Genomic DNA, 15238 nt, shown 5'->3' with positions numbered 1-15238 from the left:
AGAAAGGAAAACGTTCTACTTATAGCATTTAATATTATGTAACCTGATGGTGTTACTTGACCTGAAAAGGGGTGTGTGTGTGGCTTTAACTGAGTTAGGCATGGTTTATTCGTATCCTTTTTAGTGGCTCCTTTTTTTGGCTGTAGGGATTGTTTTTAATACTGAGTTCACACCGTTGATTTTTTTTCTCTTTCTAGTAGAACACCTTACTTTGGAAATATCAGCGTCCTATTTTTTCATCTTAGTTTAGGATTACAGAAGTTTAAAATCATGTATTTGTAAAATATAACATTAGTAGTAAGATTATTAACAAAGATTGCTAATAAAGTCAATTTAAAACATTGAGTTTTGAATGTCAGTAACAACAGAACTGAATAAAGTTTTACAGAATTTCTGTATCTCCCCTCCCTTCTTTAAAAAAAATTGATGTCAGATAAAACTGGGTCACTGTGTACATGGAGGGGATGTTCGTCCATCCTCTCATTCATCAATCAGTGAGGTCCTCCCGCATGGATAGAATGCAGCCTTCTCTGCAGCTCCTTCCCGCTCCACCCTACACACAGTGCAGGACTGGTAGGACCCCCTTTTGAAACCACTCCTTCAGTTTATATCTCATTTGTTTATTATGGCATAGATCTTACCAATATTATGATAATGATTTATCATATAGGAGGAGGTCGGCCTGCTCTACCAGATTGCGAGCACATTGAGTGCAGGAACTTTCTTGCTTATCTTTGCTACCAGCCGTCTAGGTTAGGCCTAGCGCTTAGTCCATACTCAGGACAGGTTGTGGAATCAGTGTTGAAAGGCTACATTCTCCCTCACCTCAAGGAGTTCATAGGTTAATGGGGAAGAATGGCACAAGCAATAATTCCAGAAGAATGAAATAAGTACTAGTGGGGATATGCACCAAGGGCTTTGAGAACCCAGGGGGGAGGAAGTGATCCTAAGGCATGAAGATTTTATCATGTAGGTGATGGAGTGACCATGACACATTTGAAGCATGGGGGTACTTATTAGAAATAAAATCTGGATTATATCAAGGCACTTTATTACAAGGTTCCCATGCATTCAGAATACACTGGTTAAGAGTTCAACAGACTCAATACCTATTAAATGCAAAAACCATTATTAGTAATTTCCTTTAAAGTATAAGAGTTGAAAAAAATGATAAATGAACATGACTTAATTTTTTTAACAGTGAAGAAAACAATATTTTGAATTATCTTTTAGGAATGTTTCAGGTTTGGTTCATTAGAGCAGTAGGACTCTGTTGGGATTATGTGTTTTCTTTTGCCCTGGCAGGCGCTGTCCTTTGCTTTGTCTGATTCCCTAGAGATGTAGCACTTGCATCCCTCTGCATCAGTAGTACTTCCTTAAGGAGCTGAGGATATGTTTCTCCAGTTGCTTTTGCAATGCCAATTTTCATTATTTGCTTTTTTGCCTTTAAGTGAGAGAAAAGCTGTTTTTTTTTTTTTTGGCTTTTATTTTTTTTTTTTAACTTTTTATTTTATATTGGAGTATAGTTGATTAACAATGTTGTGATAATTTCAGGTGTACAGCAAAGTGATTCAGTTATACATACACATGTATCTATTCTTTTCCCATTTAGGTTGTTACATAATATGAGAAAAGCGATTTTAGCAGACAGTATCCAGGTATCCTTTTAAGGCTAATATTTGTATTTATGATAGGAAAAAATTATACAGTTTTTTGAGAATAAATTATTTTAAGCAGATTATTCAAAACTATTTTAAGCTGCAACTTAATTTTTTTACATTGTGGAATTGTATTCAGGGAAGCCAGAAGGTGGCAGCATGATGTATAAAATGAAAGGGTTTCAATGAGTATAAAAGACTCCTTTTCATGTGAAAATATGTTATTTGCATATTAGGGAATTCAAGTCACCTTATATTAATAGTTCATCAGAACTTTTTTTGGTATCCTGTTGCTTTGTCGAATATATTACAGTTATTATTTTGTGGGATATCCTTTTAAATTATGTATTTAATACTGGTTTTGCTGATTACAAGGGAATGTTGAGGAATTTGGAGGGGAAAGCCTCATGACTCTCTCAGTGGAGCTTCTGTAGTAGTAGCAGCAGGTGTATATAAGCCTAGAAGTAAAGACTGAGGCTAGGGGTTTCTAGCATGTCAGTACTCTTCCAGAGGTGGGGAAATAGTAATTAGGTTACCTTGTTGCAGACAGCATTCCACCCATGCAAGAATGTGGTTGATTTTCAAGGCAATGTTAAAGTGTCTTGGTTACTGAAAATACTAAAAAAAAAATTGATTGACAAGTTTGGTATATATCTAGAAGGAAAAATAATAAGGTATTTCAGTGATTCCCATTAATATTCAATTATGGCATTAACCTGTCATTAAGTATGTTTCTGTATTCCTCCTCTAGGGTTCTCTAAATGCCATGTGGTATGCGGAGGTTGGTTGCTTTTGAGTTTTTAAATCTGTAATAATGCATAGAGTACTTGTGTAATTTCAGTTGAAGTAAGAAGTAGGTGTCAATATTTTTCTTAGCTGCTGCAAATTTCTCCCTGCCTGCTGGCCTGAAGTAAAATAATTGCATTGTGCATCAGCTTGACTGTTTTAATTTCTGCTTAAAAATGCACATAGTCTGATGAATGTATGTGGCTACTTTTGCCTTTCTTTCTCCTTGGTCTCTGGCTGTATTTGTACAATGTCTTGGATATGCTACCTGGTGATATTTGCAAAGGAGCATTTACAGTGATACATGATGTCTCAACTCTCCTGCATAGGTTAAAGAACTCCGAGAGAAGGCTGAGTTTTATAGGAAACGAGTTCAGGGAACTCATTTTTCTCGGGACCATCTGAATCAGATTCTGTCTGAAAACAACCACTGTTGGGATGTCTCCTCGACCACGAGCTCAGAAGGAACCATTAGTACCAACATTAGAGCACTAGATCTTGCTGGGTGAGATGTTATTTGTGGATGGTGGAAAAGTATGTTATAGATTATGTAGATCATGGAATTACATAGGAAAATGATATGAAGACTCAAAAGTTGTCTAGTCAAATGGAAATATACTAGCCACTTATTACATTTCATTATTTTTAGTTTATTCTCTATGAAAAGTAAAGCTATACATACTTGCTTTACACACTTGGGTAGAAATAATACATAATTTAAATCTGGAAGATTGGAGTTTATAATATTCCTTCTTAGCGATTAAGAGTAGACTAGAGATGACTATACAGTAGACGTAAAAAACTTTAAAAAGTAAAACAAAAAGAAAAAGGTAACAATAATAAAAACTTAGAGAATATTATCTATTAGTACATTTCCATTATCATTCATTAATGGATTTTTGTGGTTAATATGGAACTTCCACCCTGATTCTACGGAAGAATTCTCTGCTATTTTGGGTTTTAAAGTGAACACAATTAAACTGTTTCTAAGAGGAATAGCACATCGATTTGTAGCAAATAAAATAGTTTTTGGTTTTTATAGTGTATTAGTATAGCCATACATACCAAATTAACTCTAAATTCTAATTATGCGACATCTGATTTTAAAAGTTCATCACAGAATCTGTTCTTTAACAATGACTTGAAAAGATTAATATATCTAAAATGTAAAATTTGAATCAGCTTATTTGATCCATAAGTACACATGAGTTTGTGCACAAACCCTAACTGAGTAACTGAACAAGTTAGGCCATGTGAGGGGGTCCTAGTTTATGTATGCAGAGGCCACTCGAGAGATACATGTGAGTTTTATCAGCAGTGGTGCAGGCATGTATGTGTGATGGGAGGAGTAAAAGGAGATAAATATAATTCATTTTGGAATATTTTAATAGATTGTAACTTTAACTTCTATTGTAAAATGAACTCTTAATTCGATTTTTTTCTTCAGTATCTGGGCAAGGCAATATCAGTGGGAAACAGAGTTGTGAACCATGGAAGGCAATGATGGACTTATTAAAATAAGTATCAATTAGAAACCTCAAACTACTCAATTTAAAATAAAACTTATTTTTGTTATGCAGAGATCCTACAAGCCATAAGACTTTGCAGAAATGTCCTTCTACAAAACTAGAAGAAAAAAGACCTATCTTGGAAGAACAGCCCCAGAAAACTACCACAGAGAAATTGGGTGTGTCAGATGCTCCCATACCTGTTAGAAGGCGTCTGGCTTGGGATGCAGAGAACACCACTGAAGACACACAGAAACAGCCAAGAGAGGAGGAGGAAGAGGAGGAAAGGGACAAGCAGGTTAATGTGGGAGAACTAGAGAAGTTGGAAGTACAGGAAAAATCTAAAGCAGACAAGATAAAAGAAGGGTGAGCGTTTTAAATTAATCAGTATATAGACGCATTATTGTTCACAGTTAATATGTATTTCGTTTTGTCACTAATTAATTATAGTGGTTTACACTTTTGGTTTTATGACTAATAAAGAGCAGATTTTACTTTAATGTCATGAAATAGGCATTTCTTTATGGTTTATATAATTTGATTCACTCAGGTATTTGAGTCACCATTACTTGGTAATTGAACACTTGAACATTGAGCTACTTGGGGAGGAAGTAGTTAGGGTTATTTTCATTTATATCCTGCTAATTATGATTTGCTAGATATCTCTGGAAGTATGACTTTATGACTTAAAGAAAATAACTGATATTCTTTACTATTAGATGGTTATACTACCAAAAAGAAAGAAAAGATGTTTGGTAATATTAAAATAAGTGATTTCCTACCAAATGTAAAATAGCTAGTGGGAAGCAGCTGCATAGCACAGGGAGATCAGCTCGGTGGTTTGTGTCCACCTAGAGGGGTGGGATAGGGAGGGTGGGAGGGAGACTCAAGAGGGAAGAGAGATGGGGATATATGTATATGTATAGCTGATTCACTTTGTTATAAAGCAGAAACTAACACACCATTGTAAAGTAATTATACTCCAATAAAGATGTTAAAAAAAATTTTTTTTTAAATAAAATAAGTGATTTCTGCAAATAGCTAATTTCCATTGATTTATATGCAGATTGCTTTGGGGAGTGGTTCTCTACCATTGGTTATGGTATTTTTTTGTCCATAGTCCAACGCCCTTATCATTCATTCATGAGTTTTGCAGCTAATATGCAACTTAGGTTCTGATTTAATGGAAGAATTCTCTGGTGTGTTGCTGACTTGCAGTGATCTCACCTCTCTTCCAATATTCAGTTACTCTTAACTGTGTGTAGATTTGTTTATTTTTTTCAGAAACAAAATGCCCTTCTCTTATAGGTTTATAGTTTAATTGCATAATGATGGCAAAGTATTTTTTTATTATATTTTCTGGAGGACATGCTTCATCATTGTTTTAATTTGTAGGTCGGAATCGTCTTCTGTGTCCTCAGGAAAAGGAGGCAGGCTTCCTACTCCAAAGCTAAGAGAACTTGGTGGAATCCAGAGGACTCATCACGATCTTACCACTCCAGCTGTTGGTAACAGGCAAACACTGTGCAGTTCTTATTTCACCTGCTTTCTCTACATGATAATTTAGTTTAATCAAAATATAGCATCTTTTGCATTTTTCCAGGTGGTGCTGTTTTAGTGTCTCCATCTAAAGTGAAGCCTTCAGTTGCAGAACAGAGAAAAAGAATGTCCTCTCAGAATGGCTTAGAAACTTTGAAGAATGATTTTAGGAAGGTAAATATTTATATTTTGGAGAAAAATATCTCTTCAGGAAGTGATTATTTTAGTCACATGCAATAAGTGAATGAGAAGTTCAGATTTTAGAAAATTCTGCCTATCATATATGGAGATGATGCTCTTAACTTACTTTCAGAAGGCAAAGGCATTGAATTGTTTTTTTGGGTAGTGGCACTGTATTTCTGCTATACTTTCAATTTTTGTCAGTAGTGACAACAGGAAGAGAGAGAAGAAAAACAATACTATTGATTGAGCATCTTCTGTGGCAGTTTTGTTCCAGCTATGTTCCAGGTGCTGATTTAACACTAGAGATGTAGCAGTGAAAGGAGCAGGTAAAAATCCTGGCCCTCACTGAACTTACATTCTAGTGGAGGAGAGAGACAATAAACAGGATAACTAGGTAAAATACATAGTATTTTAGATAGTGATAAGAACTAAGGAGAAAAATAAAGCAGGGGAAGTGAGTGGGAAGTGGCCAGGGAAGTTCTCACTGAGAGGGTAACATTTGAGCAGAATCTGAAGCAGGTGAAGGACTGACCCATATGCATATCTAGGAAGGCATTCCAGGCAAAAAGAATAGCAAGTGCAAAGTCCTCCAGGTGAGAAGGTACCTGATTCTTTGAGGAACAGGCAGGAGTGGAGCTGAGAGCAAGAAAGGGAGAATAGGATGGGCAATGAGGGCAGAGGCATAATGAGGAACTAAATTGTGTAGGGCCTTATAGGTCATAGCAAAGACTTTGAATTTTATTCTGAATGAAATGGAAAGCCTTTAGAGGGGCAGAGGAGTGATATGATTTGACTTGGGTTTTTCCAAGGTCACTCTGGCAACTGTATTGGGAATAGACAGTAGGGGTGCAAGAGCAAGGGCTTGAAACTGGTTAGTCAATTACAATATCCAGGCAAGAGGTGATGGTCATTTGGATCATAGCAGTAGCTGTACCAGGAGCTAGATTTGGTTATTTTCCATTGTCTGCCCCTTGGTTGCTGGTAGGCAGAAGAGTCATTAAACTCACTGTACACAGTCATTTTTTTCCTTTGTTTTCTTACAGAAGCTACTATTATAATAACGTTAAATCTGTTAAGTCATTCAGTTTGCAATGAATTATCGCTGTCATTCAGTTGCCATTGGTTAATATCATTCTGTATCTCTTTTTTTTACCATAGGAATTAGGAAGACTATATTATATTATCCAGAAATATTTTCATTGTTAACTTTTAATGACATACCTTGAATTGTGGGAGTGTTGTGGGGCAGCAGCAATTTGGGGAACTTCTGTGGGGATGATCATAATAGCTAGCATTTACTGAGCACTTACTATGTTCTAGGCTCTGTGCTAAGTACTTTACATGTGTTAATTTGTTCAGTCTTCATAATGGTGGAGTAGGATTTGTCCCCAGGCAGTCTGTTCTCAGAGCCCACATTTTTAACCCCTAAACAACACTGTCTCACAAGACTTGAGAGTAGAATTCTCATGATATTAGTTTGATAGTCAAGTACCATCTATACATTTTAAAAATGATATTAAAAACCCGAGTGTATGTTAGCTCACTTCATTCATTCAGCAGATGTTTCGTATCCATTTACTTACATGCTAGATGCTGTGGTTGTGATAATGAGCAAAAATAGACATGGTACATGATTTTGTTGAACCTACAGTCTTGTGAGAATCACACCCCCAAAAAAGTAAAATTAAAACTAATACTAGTTTCAAAGAAGTATATAGTGCTGTTCTGAAAGGAATTGACCTAGTCATGGAGATCAGGAAGCTTCTTGAAAGTCAAGGATGCTTCTTTGAAGAAGTCATAATTGAGTTGAGATATAGAGGAAGAAGAAGAGTTAACCAGGTAAAAAGGGAGGGGAGGAGAAGCATAGCATATGCCATAGTCCCATGGAGAGAAAGGGCATAGAGTTTTTTTGGTTTTAATTTTTTTTTTGATGTGGACCATTTTTTTTTTAAAGTCTTTATTGAGTTTGTTACAATATTGCTTCTGTTTTATATTTTGTTTTTTTGGCCACGAGGCATGTGGGATCTTAGCTCCCTGACCAGGGATCGAACCTGCACCCCCCACATTGGAAGGTGAAGTCTTAACCACTGGACCGCCAGGGAAGTCCCATGGACATAGAGTTTTAAGAAACAAAGACCAGTACAGTGTGTGGCAGGGAGACAGCAATATTGAGAATTTCTTTCATCTCAAGTAAAATGGAAAATGACTGAAATATTTTAAATATGGGAGTGTTGTGATTGATTTATGTTTTGCGAGATCTCTCTAGCTGCCGTGGAAGGCAAGAGTGGATTGTGGATACCTTTGAGAGCCCATTGCAGTAGTCCAGATGGGAGCTGTGATAGCTTGGACTAAAGAGGGTGGGCATAGACGTGAGTGAAACTGAAGAATTGTGTAAGGGGAACAATGTCAAGGTCTGGAGCTGGGTTGGATAATGACTTCTAGGTTTTTGACTTGCGCAGCAGGATTGCTGGAGAGTGCCATGCACTGAGTAAGAGAACTCTGCATGAAAGCCATCTTTGGAGGGGAATATCAGGAGTTTCATTTTCATTCACTCAGTTCAGAATTTACTGTGCTCTTACTATGTACCAAACACTGGATTCATTGGTAATCAAGATAAAATTCCTGCGATCGTGGAACTTACATTTTCATTGGGAGAAGTAGACAAATGATTTTTTTAAAAAGAATTTCAGATAGTAGTAAGTGCTATCAATTAAATAAAACTGCAAATGACCTCCAAGGGGTGGGTGAGACTGCTTTAGTTTGGGTCATCAGGACAGGCACCTCTGAGGAGGTGACATTTTAGCAAGACCTGGCTGATGAGGGAGGTGCCCATGCAGAGATCTGGGCCAGAGACTGTTTTCCAGGTAGAAGGAACAGCAAGTGCAGGTGAACAACAGTGAGCGTTCCATCGAGAGTGAAAAGGCCTGTGTGACTGGAGCCTGGAGAAAGCAGAGGAGAGGGTGGGGAATGAGGGTGGAAAGGGAGTGGGCAAGGGAGCTGGGTAAGGAGTGGGATGTTATTCTAATGGCACTGGGAAGCTCTTGGAGAATTTTAAGCAGTAAAGCAAATACAGATCTCTGATACACTTGATAACTAAAATCACTCTGGCTACTCAGTGGAGAATGGGCTATACTGGGGGAGAGTAGAAGCAGTGAGGCCAATAAGGAGGCTTTTAGGTTCAAGAACAGATCATGAAGTCAGTTAAATTAAACCTGGGAACCCCATGTATTACAAATATTCTACAGATTTAATTCAGGTTTTAACAATAATGAAACCAATTTGACAGAAATTCCAAATTCTGCATATATGTGTACAAAAAGAAAAAACCAAAAGAACAATTTTTATAAGAGATCTTTGTAATTAAAAGGAAGCAAGTGGAAAATTTGTGATTTTATCTTAGATCTTGATTTTAAAATATTTGGTTTTTTGGATGAGACCCCAGGCTATCTCCCCTTTGAAGCAATAAGCCCTCTAATTGCAGAAAATGATGCCTAAGGTCAGAAAGCAATGTTTTGAACATTACATTGATAAACTCAAAAGTTAATAACTAAAGGCAACAATTACAAGGAATGATCAGGAAAGTTTGGAGCTATATTTGATTTTACTTGTTTACATTCTCCTAAAAGGTAAAATTATACAGGGACTTTTCCATTCATGATATATTATCATTGTGGAAAAATGGAAAATACTGACCAAGCCAAAAAAGAAGGTAATTCATACCTACTGTTCAGAAACATCCGTTGTTGAATTTAAGTTTAGATATATAGTGTATTTGTTTATTATACTGTAGATAAGTTTTCATAATATATTCTTCTCACCTAGCAATGTATTGTGAACATACTTCCATACCATTAATTTATAATCTGATTTTTAATTGTGACATGATGTACGATCTGTAGTTATACTATAGTTATTTTTTAACTAGATGCTTTTGTTGAAATGTATTTTTTAAAACTAGATGCCTATTGTTGTTATTTCTTAGTTTTACTTTATTTTGAAAAAATGCTCTAAAGAAATCCATTCTTTACCTGCATTTTTGTTCATATTGTTGTTACCTATTTTTATGTAAATACCCCTAATTATTAATTGTGTGGCCAAAGAGCCACAGTATTAAGGTTTTTGCTATATTTTGCCAGCTCCCCTGGAAGGTTGTCCTACCAGTAACACTGGATAAGAGTGCCAGTTTTTCTACATCCTTGTCAGCTCAGGGTATTATAGTTTGTTTGTTTGTTTTAATTTATCTTTGTAATTTGGTAAGTGAAAAATTACTACGTCAGTGCTTTTATTTTGAAATTATTTGATTATCAGTGAGGTGTGGAATGTTTGCTATTTGTAATTTGTATGTATATGTATTGCTGATATGTATCCTTTTTCTACCTTTAAATTAGGTTTATCTTACTACTTTTAAAGAAATATTTATGTAACAGTGATAATAATTCATTGTCAGTCCAGTAAGTTGTATATTTTCCCCAAGTTTGTCATTTTTCTTTTATTTTTTTAATATTTACATATTTTTTGTTTTTATTTAGCTAAATATCTTTATCTATATCGGTTGTTAGGCTTATAAAGCCTTCCCCACATGGAGGTTACATAAATTTTCCCCATATTTTTTCCTACTGCTTTTATGGTTATATACTTTTGTGTGTTTAAATGTTTGTTTTGTTTATATATGTACACATGCATATATGTGTTTTGTTTTGTTTTTGTCATTTAGAAAGAAAGTCGTGCTATATCCCTCCTGACTTCTCCAGCTGCTGGCCTAAAAACAATTGATCCCTTGCCTTTGAGGGAAGATTCTGAACCCAATGTCCCCAAATTTGCTGAGACAACTCTTCCAGTATCAAAAATTCCAGAAAATCCAACTAACACACCTGGGCAGTCTCCATCTCCACCCTGTGCCCCATCCTACTGGCATCCTTCTCGTCGAATTCAGGGCTCCCTGAGAGATCCAGAATTTCAGCATAATGGTAATTACTTGGATTTTAGTTTTTTGTCTATTAAAATGAAAGTGTTATTCTGATAGATACAAAGGTTCTGAGTATATACTTTATATTAAAAAATTGTGTTATTTAGTTTTTTAGTTAATGTAATAGATTTCTTTAAATAGAAAAAATCTCATCTCCGGAACACTCAGTTGTGCTGTACCCAGGTTCACTTTGGTCTAAGTGTGAGGTGTCTTTCGTGTTCTTTCCCATAAACGTACAGGCAACCCACTAGATGCCATAGCACCTCTTCCCTAGGCGTGACAACCAAAGATGTCTTCATACATTACCAAATGTTGCCTGGATGTAGAATTCAAGGTCATAAAATATTTTCCTTTGGTTTTATTAGGTGTTGCTCTGCTGTTTTCTAACGTCCACTATTATTACTGAGAAGTCTGAAGCTCTTTTTATTTTTGATCTTTTGTATGTGGCTTTATTTTTTTTCCTGGCAGCTCTTGGCATCTTCTCTTTATACCCAGTGCTCTGAAATTTTATAGTGGGTCCCTTTTCATTCATTTTGCTAGTACTCACTAGACCTTTTCAATCTGAAAAGTCATGTTCCTCAGTTCTGGGAAATTTTCTTAAGTTATTTAGTCAGTAATTTCTTCCCCTCCACTTTCTATTTCTTCCTTCCAGCACTACTATTTTTCAGATGTTGGACATGTTGAACATGATATTTTCTTATGTTACCTCTCCTATTTTCCATCTCTGTCTTTTTGTTTTAATTTGAAAGGGTCACTAATTTTTATCTTCTACTTGAGTTTTTAAATGATATTTTGCTATATTTTTAATTTCTAAGATTTTTTTAAACACTACATACTCCTTTTATACAGCATCCAGTTCTTATTTCATGGATGGCATGTTTTATCTGTTTGAGGAGATAAATGATATATATAATACCCCTACTTTGAATATGGTTTCCTTGCCCCCAGTTGAATCCGGTATTCTTCAGTCAAAGTAGCTCTGATAAACCTTCTCTAGCAATGAGACCTCCATTCCTCTTTTGGGAGAGTTACCCTGCTGTACAAATTTGAAGAAGGATCTGGCAGACTTCTGTAGAAAGACTTTCAACTAGATTCCTGATTCAGTTTTACCTTCGCTCCAACTCTCAGTGGTACTCAGAACTCCCAAAACCCCAGCCATCAGGGGAGAAAATTGGTTGCTTCTTGGTTTCCCTCCTCTGCTGCCTTAGGATTCAGCTCACTTGGCTATGATGACCACATACTCACTGCCCTTCCATTTGCTTTCCACTTTCCAAAATTTTGTTACTGTTTTCTTGTTTCCCATTTTCGTTGTCCTGTGGGTTTATATCACTTTGTAGATGTGTGTAGTCCAACTGCCATCTTTAAAGAGAAGCTTACTGTATTTCTTTAAAGTTAGAATAGATCAGTATTATCATTGAAAAGAATCCTAGGAGATTATCCATTGTTTGTTTACATATTTGCTAAGTACATTATGAATTAATGAATGGCCCTTTGGCAGTAATTTCTATTAAAGTTATAAAATTAATAAATTTTCTGACAGCCTACCTTCACTTAGAGTTGACTATAAATAAGATACACTGTTGGGTGGCTTTGAAGGATAATTTCTTCTGGCTTTTTTTTTTTTTAAGTGGGAAAATCAAGGATGAACAATTTCCAGTTACCTCAGCAAGAAACCTTTAATGATGAAGGTATTTTAATAGTCAAAGAACACAAGATAAAAGTATAATGTTATATTATATAGTAGTTCATAATAGTATGATTTTACATTTGGTTAGCACTTTATAGTTTACAAAGTACTTCCACAGATGTCATTTCATTAGAACCTTGAAACCCTGTGAAGAAGGTGAAATTATCCCCATTTTATAAACGAGTAAACTGGGAAATAAGCCTTGAAGAATATTTTTTAAGGCAAACAGTTGGCAAGAGATTGTGCCTAGCATCACACCTAAGGTCAGTACTCTGTTTTACACCCTGGGTAGCTGGTGGCTCAGGAATTTGGCCTAGCATTATATGCATCATTTTTTTCATATGTCTGTACATTCTTAAAATATATATAATTTGGGAAAATGAATTTTTTTCTTTCGTTTTGACAAATTCATTTGCTTCTAATAGTGGCAGGAGGAATTTTGAATTCTCAATGTTGAACAATTGAAATTACTATTTTAAATTCACCCTAAGAAGTATGAAATTACTAAATCTTTAAATTTCAAATTTGAAAGTAAATTTGAATTAATACTTTATGTATTATAGCTTCACACACATTAAAGGTTTTCTCTTAGCAAGTTTGAGACATTTTTCAGAATTCAGTGAGCTGGAAATCAAGTTGCTATGTTTTGAAATGCCAATATCTGGACACTTTGAATCCAGTTCTGTTTTCTTTTTAATGGAAGAACAGTGTTTACAAATAACTTGATAAGAGATTTGTTTGCTCAGATTGTGGAATTTCAGTAATAATGAAGGGTAGCGTATTAAAGTCAGACATTATTTCTACATTAAGTGAAATTATTTTAGAAATGTGATGTGAGTACCATGTTAAGGTATGGCATTTCATTTTTAAAACATTAAAGTTCTTCTGCTCAAACAGCTGTGCTTTTTAAAGTAGGACAAGACAATATGATGATGAACTGTTTCCGAGTAATACTGAAATCACAGGCCAAGTGTTTAGGTAATGACATAGTGGGATTTCAGGAAGGAAACAGATGCTCATTTAACATTAAAATGTTTGATTTCTAAATATGATAAACTTGGAAAATTACTGTGAACTATCCTAAAAATGTTGATATCTTATATTTTAAAAGATTACTGGTTTCTGACAGAGTCAGTATTGACATTACAAATCTTGATGCTTTTAATTTGCTGTTAATGTTTTGAAACATAGTACTTTTATAAGACATATTTTTTGCACTGAATATAATTCTTTCGTTGCAGATGAGGACAGATTATCTGAGATTTCTGCTCGCTCTGCGGCTTCTAGTCTCCGGGCTTTTCAAACTCTGGCACGAGCTCAGAGAAGGAAGGAGAATTTCTGGGGCAAAACATAATTAGACATACACCTAGTTAAGTTGCTTTTATCTAGGGGAACCACTGGCATAATTTTTCTTTATTGCTTTACTATGTTAAGACTGCAAGTGTTTGGATTTTTTTCTAACATTTCCTACCTAAAAAGAATTGTTTGATTTTTCAATAGCCAATTCAATTTACTTGGAAAATTTTTAACACAGGTTCATAAAAATTTAACTTTTGAAGAATTCGTTTTGCATCTGTCCCAAAGTACAAAGACATAGAGTATATAGTTCTTCACATGTTCTAACTTGTATTAGGTGTCAGGGGTAGCTGGTAGAATTGTGAATTTCACCTATCCAGAGAATATTCTTAAAAATGAATAAAGTGAAGTAAAAATTAAGATATAAGTGTGAAGTATACATTCCCCCCAAGATTGGCTTTATGTATGTTTACAGTTGTAGATGTCATAAAATGAATTTGTTGTTCCTTTAACTTTTGCTGTGGTGTTTATTTTTATTTTAGTACCTTCTGTATATGGTTACAGTGTTAAAATAATTGTTCTTTAGATTGAAAATACCAGCTTTTGTATATACTTTTCTTATTTATGTAACAAAGTTTGCTGAGAGAATATGTATATTTTTGATCTTTGTGTGTATTCTGTTTGTATAAGGACTTTGGCTTACATTTGAATAATGTCTGAATTTTGAAAAATTATTTGTATAATGGAGAATTATAACTTTGTAGACATTTTGAAATAAAAATTGATCAGGTGTTTCAGTTCTGTTTGTTTCAAGGGTTTCAAAGGTTTGGCTTCTCTAGAAAGTTATTATCTGGAACAAATAATTATTTTTTAAAAACATTCTACTCACAACTTAAACACATCATACTTCTTTTGCAGCTGTCCAAATGCAGCAAAACTGAGTCCACAATATTTTTGCACAAATGTAGGAAAAATGTAGAATTTCCAAGGCAAACTCATTTTTTAAAAATTTAACACAAACTTTTCTTTTTTTTTTAAGAACTTTTTTAAAATTTATTTATTTTTGGCTGCGTTGGGTGTTCATTGCTGCACATGGGCTTTGTCTAGTTGCGGTGAGCGGGGGCTACTCTTCGATGCAATGCACGGGCTTCTCATTGCGGTGACCTCTTGTTGCAGGGCACGGGCTCTAGGTGTGCAGGCTTCAGTAGTTGTGGCTGAAGTAGTTATGGGTATGGTTCTCATGAGGCTGAAGTCATTATGGGTATGGCTGAAGTAGTTATGGGTATGGTTCTCATGAGGCTGAGGTCATTACCCCAGTCTCCGCATGACACTTTAGCTTTGCAGTATACTTCTGACTGCCTCTTAAAAGCCCTATTCAGTGGCCCAAGGGAGAGAATAGTGTTGAGGGATCAGTACTATTTCATCATTCTCACTAAAAGAGCAACTCAAAAGACATGCATTTGAGTTGGTGAGTGGTTTTAATTACATGAGAAATGCTCCATGAGATTTGCTGGCATCTAGGAGTTGGAGTTGTTAATTCAATTTTTTATCAATTTTATTAAGACATACTTATGTATAATCTGCAGTTATTAAAAATTTTGCAGCTCAGTGAGTT

General features: G+C 35.2%; 1 protein-coding gene across 3 annotated transcripts in view; it reads left to right on the top strand.

The window, feature by feature from the left end:
* The window catches only part of MDM1 (Mdm1 nuclear protein), a 29125-nt gene extending 14704 nt beyond the window's left edge, over window positions 1-14421 (top strand). Inside the window, exons 8-15 of one of the 3 annotated variants that reach the window (XM_036864591.1) lie at window positions 2410-2439; window positions 2774-2949; window positions 4025-4318; window positions 5348-5460; window positions 5556-5665; window positions 10389-10641; window positions 12269-12328; window positions 13569-14421. In XM_036864591.1, coding sequence (XP_036720486.1) covers window positions 2410-2439; window positions 2774-2949; window positions 4025-4318; window positions 5348-5460; window positions 5556-5665; window positions 10389-10641; window positions 12269-12328; window positions 13569-13681 — 1149 coding nt within the window. In that variant the 3' untranslated portion in view covers window positions 13682-14421. The remainder of the gene's footprint in view (window positions 1-2409; window positions 2440-2773; window positions 2950-4024; window positions 4319-5347; window positions 5461-5555; window positions 5666-10388; window positions 10642-12268; window positions 12329-13568) is intronic. The other 2 variants (XM_036864594.1, XM_036864592.1) reach the window with 2 other exon arrangements.
* Window positions 14422-15238: the final 817 nt, after the last annotated feature.

Source organism: Balaenoptera musculus, chromosome 10 (assembly GCF_009873245.2).
Source record: "Balaenoptera musculus isolate JJ_BM4_2016_0621 chromosome 10, mBalMus1.pri.v3, whole genome shotgun sequence".
Taxonomy (NCBI): domain Eukaryota; kingdom Metazoa; phylum Chordata; class Mammalia; order Artiodactyla; family Balaenopteridae; genus Balaenoptera; species Balaenoptera musculus.
This window is presented reverse-complemented; position numbering and strand designations above follow the sequence as displayed.